This window comes from Anneissia japonica, unplaced genomic scaffold (assembly GCF_011630105.1).
Source record: "Anneissia japonica isolate Jap-2015-1 unplaced genomic scaffold, ASM1163010v1 scaffold288038_len354873_cov157, whole genome shotgun sequence".
Classification (NCBI taxonomy): Eukaryota; Metazoa; Echinodermata; class Crinoidea; order Comatulida; family Comatulidae; genus Anneissia; species Anneissia japonica.
In genome coordinates this window covers 173,508-182,307 of record NW_022716266.1, presented here as the reverse complement: position 1 = coordinate 182,307, position 8,800 = coordinate 173,508, and the positions used below count along the sequence as shown (strand labels likewise).

Here is an 8,800-nt window from a genome sequence, read left to right as displayed (position 1 = left end):
GTGGTGCTGTTAGTATTAATATATTATTTCCTCGTCCTACCTAGAATACGATTCGCTAGTGCAAGTTTCGACTGTACTAAAGCTATTGTCAAGCTCTTGATCTTTTATCGTCAGTGTATACAAACCTATTGAGGTTTGCTGCGCAGAGACACGGTTTTTCATTTTATAGAACTAGGCCTATATTGCAAACCCATTGAAGGATTTTAGCACTATTTGAAAGAACAGTTGACATCAATATGAATGAAAAACATTTAAGCTATCTACGTGGCTTTCACTCATTTGAACGTAGTTCTAATTTGCGCGTACTCGCAGACGATAGGAAGATTGAAACAGCCTATCAACAAGCAATAGTAAGAGGAAGACTGCCATTTAACAGATCAAAAATCTTAATTTTAGGAGATCATGGTGTGGGAAAGACATCGACATGTAGACGCTTGCTAGGAAAAGAATTTCGACAGGACGAGCCTAGCACCATAGGAATTGAAACAAATACCGTCAAAGCAAAAGTCACTGACGTTAACTGTAAGTGGCGTGAAGTACCAAATACACCACTAGAAGACTTTGAAAGTGCGGCAGCATGGTGGGCAGTATCACACGTGCGCAAACGTAGTGTAAAGGAAACCACGAAAGCTGGTAGCACGTCAGAAACCCAGATGTCGCCAGTGGGCCTAAAGCTAACTGAAGATACATTTTTTCAGACAATGCTCAGTATTCCAATCATATTTACTTTTCTAATCGGTGGTTTTGCTTTCGGATTTGGACTACTCGTATGGATAAATATTCTTTGCTTTATGTATATATTCGATGATCACAATGCGTACCGCTTCGGTTGTGGATACACTATCGGAATGGTACTCATAGACAGTGCAATGACGATGGATTTGGGAGACAATGAATTGATCAAAGTATCCATTGTCATGACTTTGTGTATACTAGTTGGCTTACTTACTGGCGTTCTTATGGGCGCAGGTGGTAGAACAGGAGTATGCATAGCATTTTGCATCATGGTACATCCTCAACAGAAAACATTTACCATTGACAATGTTACAGAAAAACTATTATTTATCTACAGCAAAGCATATTATAATTTGATAATTTGTATTATTGCTGTTATAAGTATTTTGATGTTTAGGTATGCTCCCTCAAAAGTATTGTCAATGAGTCGAAGGGACTGTGTACTTGTATTATTAAGTATCATTGCATTTACCACAGTCATAGCCTTTATTAAGGGATCGTATTTTGTAAGCCTATTTTATACTTTTACATGTATTGCGGTACTTGTAAGTTGTATAATAGCTGGCGTCCTTTTAGGGAGAATATATGTTGCTTATGGGTATATCCCTCAAATGTATCTTATCAAGAAAGCTATTGGTTTTGTAGCTGGTATATTTATAGCTGTTTTGTGCGGGTGGGAGCTTCCAGATTTGAAAACTCTCAGCTTAGCCAAAAACAGATACTACCCTATTCCCCGGTATTCGTTCAGCCTATTGCTTTTTATAGCGCCAATTACTGCATTTATTGTTTACGAATGGTTTACATACATGAAAGTGAAGAATACAACCTCTATACCGTTAAAACATATCCAAAAATCAATGGAAGCATGTATTCGTAATGAACCGTATTTAGATGCTAGACTTAGTCTATGGGACTTTGCTGGACAAAACATATACTACAATACTCATCATCTTTTCATGCCAAAGCAGGGTGTGTATCTGATTCTATTTAACGCCGTTGAAGCGGCTGTGAATCCTCGAAAACAAATTAATCGACTACAATTTTGGTTGCAATCAGTTTCTATGCATGGAGATATTAAAAACGTTGTAGTGTTTCTAGTAGGAACAAGACGAGAAAGTGTTATTGACATAAATGCTCTTTTGAATTTCACTCAACTTGCAAAAGCACATCTCTATAAACCCTTTTCTAGGTTACTTGCGTTTCATCCTTCGGGTAGCTTTTTCTTTTTTATTGAAAATTCGTTATGTGTAGACCAAGAGCGTAACATCTTACGAACAGTTATTTATAAAGAGATTACAAAATTGGATTTTTTTCAGGAGAATCATTCGGTAAAATACCTTTTATTCCATGAAACTTTGAACAAATTTCGCTTACAAAATTACATTATTGCAAGTTTAGTAGAGATCTTAGAGGAAGTCAAATCAACGTGCAATATCATTTCCCAGAATGAGCTGTGCGAATTCTTAAACTTCTTTGACAGATCTGGTGATGTCATATACAATGAACGTGATGAGGCACTCCGACATTACGTTATCTGTGACCCTCAAATGCTAATAGACATTCTGACAATCTTAGTGAATTTTCCCTGTCTCTTATACACATCTTATGGCAGAATTTGGAAGACACTGGCATTGTTGACAGTAGACTACTGGAGCACATTTGTAGACAGAAAAACATTTGGCGACATTACCCTTACATCATTCGTTTCTTAGTGGGAACACATCTACTTTTTCCGCTTAATGTTATTGATCCCGTTGACCAAGTCGGCACATTTTTTCTGTCGTGTCGACTACCAAAGAAGAATTTAATGTCTACTACACAGAACAGCGGTCAAGAAATTTTTTATTTCGACTTCGGTGAAATTCTTCAAGAATTTATATTTCTACGTCTCATCGCTAAATGTTGTGAGGTGTTTTACTGGGATGAGATCTTTTATAATTCAGCAAGATTTAGGACAGGTAAATCATATCTTTTCTTCATCAGTACAGAGGTAATTTCTGGAAACATTAATTCATACGACAGAAATCTTATCAAAGTTGAAATTATAAGTGAAGACAAAACTCAGACTATGTGCGTTCTACAGAAACTGGTTCATTTTATTGAAGAAATAATAAATCGGAATTTCAACCTGGATTACTTTAGGAAACAGTATATTTATGGGCCTGTGTGCGAGAGTTGTAGTTCCTTAGATGGAACAATGTGTTTGGTGAACCTCATTACTCATGGAAACGATATATCTACACTGGATGGCTATAAACCAGATATTTACCATACGGTCACAATTGATCTAAAGGTATGATCTAACTTTAGGCCTTTGACAGTAGTGCCATAAATAACCTTTATTAATTTTATATTTATATATTATTATTGTTAATTTTATTATTATTATTGTCATTAATATTATTTTTATTATATTACTATATTTTTAATATTATGATTATGGTTATTATTATTATTATTATTATTATTATTATTATTATTATTATTATTTATTATTATTATTATTATTATCATTATTATCATATCCGACAGTTGATATATATTTTCAGTCGTGTAAGTTTGTGTGTCTGTCATGTTTTGGTGTTTTCGTGTGTTTTTTGTGACAAGACACAACTGAAAATTACTTGGAGTGTTAGGTATAACCCAATGAAGAGCTGATTAAATTTTGGTGACTGTCTGGAGTAGGGTGTGGAAGTGAGAACATTTAAAGGGATTTTTAGAGCAAACGTCCTAGACAAGATATCTAAAAAAATAATCAACTGATATGAATGAAACTTTCATGAAAGCTTAACCAAGTTACAAGGAACAAATTATCAAGGGTTAGTCACGATCCACAATCTAGGGGGGTGGGGGGGAAATGAGTGTCATTTAAATTTATACGGTCGTGTGTGTTTCCATGTGTTCGAAATATCTCAAAACAGATGCACAGATCTAAAAAGGACGGTACAGGGATTGTCAGGTATGACCTAAGGATGAGGTGATTAAATTTTGGACGCGATCTGGAGTAGGGAGTGATATGAGGACCATTCAAAGGAAAACGTTCCAACTCAGATATTTCAAAAACTAATCAACTGATATGAATGAAATTTGTTCGAAACTTTAACCAAGTTACGAGAAAGAAATTAAAGTGTTGGTCATTATTTATAGCTTAAAAATTTGCTTTTTGACCCATCTATGTGTATCGTCAGTCATCCAGATTGGTTAAGCTTTTTTTGCTTGACTTACAATCCAGGACTGGTCACAGTCGTCCTGGGTTGAAAGTGAATGGGTCTAATGATGTTTATGATAGTAAGCATGTATATTGTGCATGACAAAATACGTTGTAAACCAATAAATAACAGTAACTAAGTGTGTTTTTTTTGTTTACAGTTGAGTATGACGTGCAGTCGAATAATAGACAACCAGGTCTGAGGTTATTATTTAGCTACAAAAAACGGCAATAAAAATTGCAATGCCCAACAAACTGCTACACTAATGCGACTTCAAGATGGACCACAATAGTAAAAAAAAAAATCGAGATTATAATTTTTTATGGAATGGCTGTGAACGTACTGAATCTGCCTAAACTTTTAGGCCCAATCTTCCTTTAGTAACCGGGAATGTTACAAACGCAACCAGCTTCAACATAGATTCATTGCTAGGAAAACATTGAAGAACCTTGACAACGCCATCATCAAGTTAAATGGAACACTGTAAATTCTCTGTCAACTTGATCAATATAAAAGGTACAGATATCCAGTACTAAAAGTTACTGAATCATCAAGGCCTATTACTGGAATGAGTGTATACTTAATCTTGGGTTCTTTAATCCTAACTCTATATTTGATAACCAATTCTGAAAGCGGCAGAATTTAAGATAGACCTACTCTTTTGTTTCATATCAGTTCCACTAAACAGCCAATCAATGTTGATCTTGAGCTTCTGTTAGGAGTCTAGGGTAGGTCTATATTGATATTGGGTCGTAAGTATTGAAAGTTGGGTAAAATGAAAATTGTAAAAAGTTTGAGTAAGTGATTGTATAATAAGTACCATACAACAATGTAGTGATCATGCCAGGACAATATGGAGAATCAATATCAATCAAGAGAAACCAAAGGAGAGCGGCTCGTATTGTAACAAACAATTTTGAATCCATTAATGTAAGGGGTGGTAATATCATTCAGGCCTTGTCATGGCAAACATTCGAATAAAGAAAAGCGTTTTCGTTGGCATGATTAAGTTCAGTGCATCTATGGCCTTACGCCACAGAGACCTGTTTATAAAGCTAAAATGATTAGTGATAAACATAAATTCCTCATTCGAAATTGTAGGAGCCAAAATGTAGAACAACTTGCCTGTAAATCTATAATTACTACAGTCAATTAACTCCTTTAAAGCCAGGCACCGAATGAAAAAAGGTTTGATGTAATCATGGAAGTTCTTCTGAAGACACGAAGAGCATGTTTCACGAAAACTTGGTAGCTGATAATGAGAAACAGATATTAATATATTTAAAAACTGTGGGGAAAAGGGGTTTACACCCCTTTTCCAAAGTTTTTAAATACCTCCCTAGTTTTTCGTCAAATCTGAGAACTATACACGGAGATTGGAAACGCGACTCGATTCTATTGTTCTCTAGTTTGTGAGGTCATGCAGTGCATTGATATGCAAATAAGGTTGTTGGAACCGCAAGCGAGCATCTTTCCGCACACAAGACTAGTGGATACTTTCGTAGCGATATTGGACGTACTGTATTATATTTGTTTAAAAATGTTTAAAGTTTTACTTTGGCAATTCCTTTAAAAGGTAAGATACATGAACACATTTGCAGTTAAAATGTTTGAAATGTATGGTATGCGTACATAAGGTTACAACAGGCTGGTAATTCAGCCACCCATACCTTCATCCGTCCAGGGCTAGGCCTAACCAGGTCTCGACATGCGATAAAATGCAGGATTTGAAGAAAAATACTAAAGTTTGAACCCTACTTATACATATTTGTAAGCACATATGTGTTCTAGAATTATTTACTACAACAGAAGAGGTATTTATTGGTGTAGAGAAGTAAATCATGGTCAGGAATTAAGACAATAATGTATTTTTAATTTAATTTTAAATAATTCGTATTTCTGACGGTTTAGCAATTTTCTATGTTGCAAACTTCAACATTTAAACCCTTATATCTCTAACATTCAAGAACCATTTGCCAGTGGCGTGTGATATTCCAAAAGATTAGCTAAACCTGTGTGTAGAGACATTTATCATCTTTATGGATTACTTGAGTATAAATATGAAATACTGCCTTAAATTATGCCCATATTTAGGCCTTTGTGTGGCCTAGCCTGTATAGGCCTGGTGGCGCGGGAGGGTTTCGGCCGCGAAAAAGTTCGGCAAAGATGTGTGGATCTTAGGCTATATTTCAGGCTAGGCCTACACTTCTAATTATAAAAATTAGTGCTGTAACAGAAACAAATGCTATTTGTTTTGTCTCTTTATTATATAGATTGCAGTAAGCCTACATTTTCATTCCTATTGCAAATCATCTACCTTTACATTAATTTTGTCAGCACACACAACAATGATGAGGATTATGGTGCGCCTATACTACCTGTAATTTGTCCATGATTGGATGTCGTCATGACCATATTTACTATTTAGGATATTTCAAAATTGCCGTCAAATAAAATTTGATAGGCTGACATTGTTTGAAGGATGATTGCTGTATTTTTTGTTCAAATCTCAGTAAATGCTTGCTTTAGTAAAACAATTACGAGGCTGTTAGATATACTCCTAAGGTGCCTCTTTGTATGTTTGCCAAGGTTATCATACTCGATCCTGATAACAACTAATCTATAATTTTACACTGATATAAAAATAAATTACTGATTGAAATATAATATTGAGTATTTTTGCTTCATAATAATTTTCTTTTTCAGAATATGTTACAATATGATGTTTTGTAGTTGAATATTTCTTATTTATACAGTATTATGAATGTACCTAGGCCTATAGCATAAAAGACATTTTTCTTGATTTTACAGGTAATGATGACGTTGATGATTATTGGTTAATGCTTGGCTCTATGATGAACTTGAATATGATGATTATAATAATTGATCGTGTTTGACATATCAGTAATTGCGAATGGATTGTGATATGATTGAAACTATTGTACTTGGTAGCATCGTTTTGAAGAAATGGAGAGAACGAGGACATCACACTCATTCAGTTTTAAAGGAAAGGTTTTTTTCCCCACAAAGACACCATTGCAGTTGGCAAAGAATTCAATCTTTTGTTACTGTTTATAAGCGCTTATTATCAGGAAATCATCGCATATAAATACAATAATTGCATCTTTCTTGAGGTTTGAACTTAATGATGATCTACTTAATTAAAATTTAATTGAATTTCTGAAGTTTTTTATTTGTTTTTCGGCAGACAATATATCTTATAAACAAACTAAAATAATCAAATCAAAGATATACTTTAACTATTATCATTGATTAGTATATTTTGGTATTTAAAAGGGACTTTAATAGTTTGGTCTGATATAACAGGCGTGTCTTTCAACCAACTACTATTCCCCCTATTTTCTGCATGTACAGTAAATGAAACCGTATCGAAATTAAAAAGATTGTCAAACTTGATTTTTACCTGATTTTTTTTAGCATGCCTTACATGAGATGCAAGCCATCATTACAGGTTGCAACCAAGTTCATCACTAATGGCACATGTAAACATATTTCACAATTCACATAAGCTGAGAAAACTAAACTGCATAATTTTCAGATGAGAGTAATAAATGCCATCATGATTCTATATTTCGATTTTCTTCATTCATCATATCGACATTTTTATAAATTTATGTTCATACTAGTGCTTTTTTCATCTCTCTCAATTGAATTCTGAGTGAGTAGGTATGAGACCATCAACTATATTACAGGGTGCAGAATTAATGCAAGTGAATTGTAAAATTGGCCAGTGGTATTTCAACCGCCTTCCATCCCACCCTACCAGAAAAGCATACAACAAAAAACATACAGCTCGAATTGTAACTGTTTTGGGACTACCATACACTACTGCATGCTATGTTCAGCACCATAAATTTTGTTTTTCTTCGTTGTTTTTAGCTCTAAAATTAAGTATTCATGGAAGTTGTGTTTAAGTAAAATATACGTCGAATTTGTGTAGGGCATTTGTTTTTATTGTGAACCTTGGCAAACATATTTCATTTACTTTGTATATGACAGTAAATTGAACTTGAACTTTAACATTTTATTAAGAATTTTAAACATGGTCAAATAATCGGGAAACGCAACAAACGATGACAATATGTGTCTCCAACCAATCGACTTACATTTTCGTTGTTTCTGTAAAAGAGAAAAATAACACCAATTAATAACTGTAATATTAGTAATCAAATAAAAATAATTGGTAATACAATTCCAGGAATATCCGCTATTGAGTGTGGGGATTCCAGGGGGATTCGCGTTCACAAAATTGAACATGAAAACAGTTTTGTAGGCTTCTGAGCCCTTATAGGAGAGGCCTAGTTTGGAGCTAAATAGGGCCTAGGTGACTAGATTAATTAATTTTTCATGTTTATTTTTTGTTTTACAAAATTGAAATTCATTTTTTATACTGCCACCCCAGACCAGGGAGCTGTGATAAACAATGTAGGCCTACAAACAATATGTAAACTATTCCTAGCAATCCCGCTACAATAGGCTGGCATCTACCAAGCCTTTCTCTGGGCCTAGAAATAGGCCTAGGCCAGAATTAACGTCGCGGTTCGCTCAGTTTAAGACTTGTCTCTTATACACATCTAGATCCCCCCCCCCCCCACAACGAGAGATGCTATCGCGCATGCGCTAGCGATCGTAGTAAGAATAGCATTGGGAGTTATCTTCACGACTCGTCGTACAAATAGTCACAACGTAATAATAAAGTACTAGCTACTACTAAGTTAAAGCCCCATTCCCGGCAAAATTTCACTAAAAATGACTTTTTTTAGAAAATATACATTATTATATTATTATAAATCATGGAAAAATATTGGCATGAATTTTAGTTTTACGCAAAAGAA

The 8,800-nt window shown here is 34.5% G+C and overlaps 1 protein-coding gene and 1 long non-coding RNA gene across 2 annotated transcripts; both read left to right on the top strand.

Moving 5' to 3' along the window:
- Nucleotides 1–236: 236 nt before the first annotated feature.
- On the top strand, nt 237–2,301 carry LOC117109662. Its single transcript, XM_033252046.1, has 2 exons — nt 237–2,249; nt 2,293–2,301. Exons 1-2 carry the CDS (start codon nt 237–239, stop codon nt 2,299–2,301), a joined length of 2,022 nt encoding a protein of 673 aa, XP_033107937.1.
- Nucleotides 2,302–2,359: 58 nt separating this feature from the next.
- Nucleotides 2,360–7,463, top strand: LOC117109669. The gene is made up of 3 exons (XR_004445571.1): nt 2,360–3,028; nt 4,105–5,520; nt 6,756–7,463. It is a non-coding gene; the product is annotated as an uncharacterized LOC117109669 (long non-coding RNA).
- Nucleotides 7,464–8,800: the final 1,337 nt, after the last annotated feature.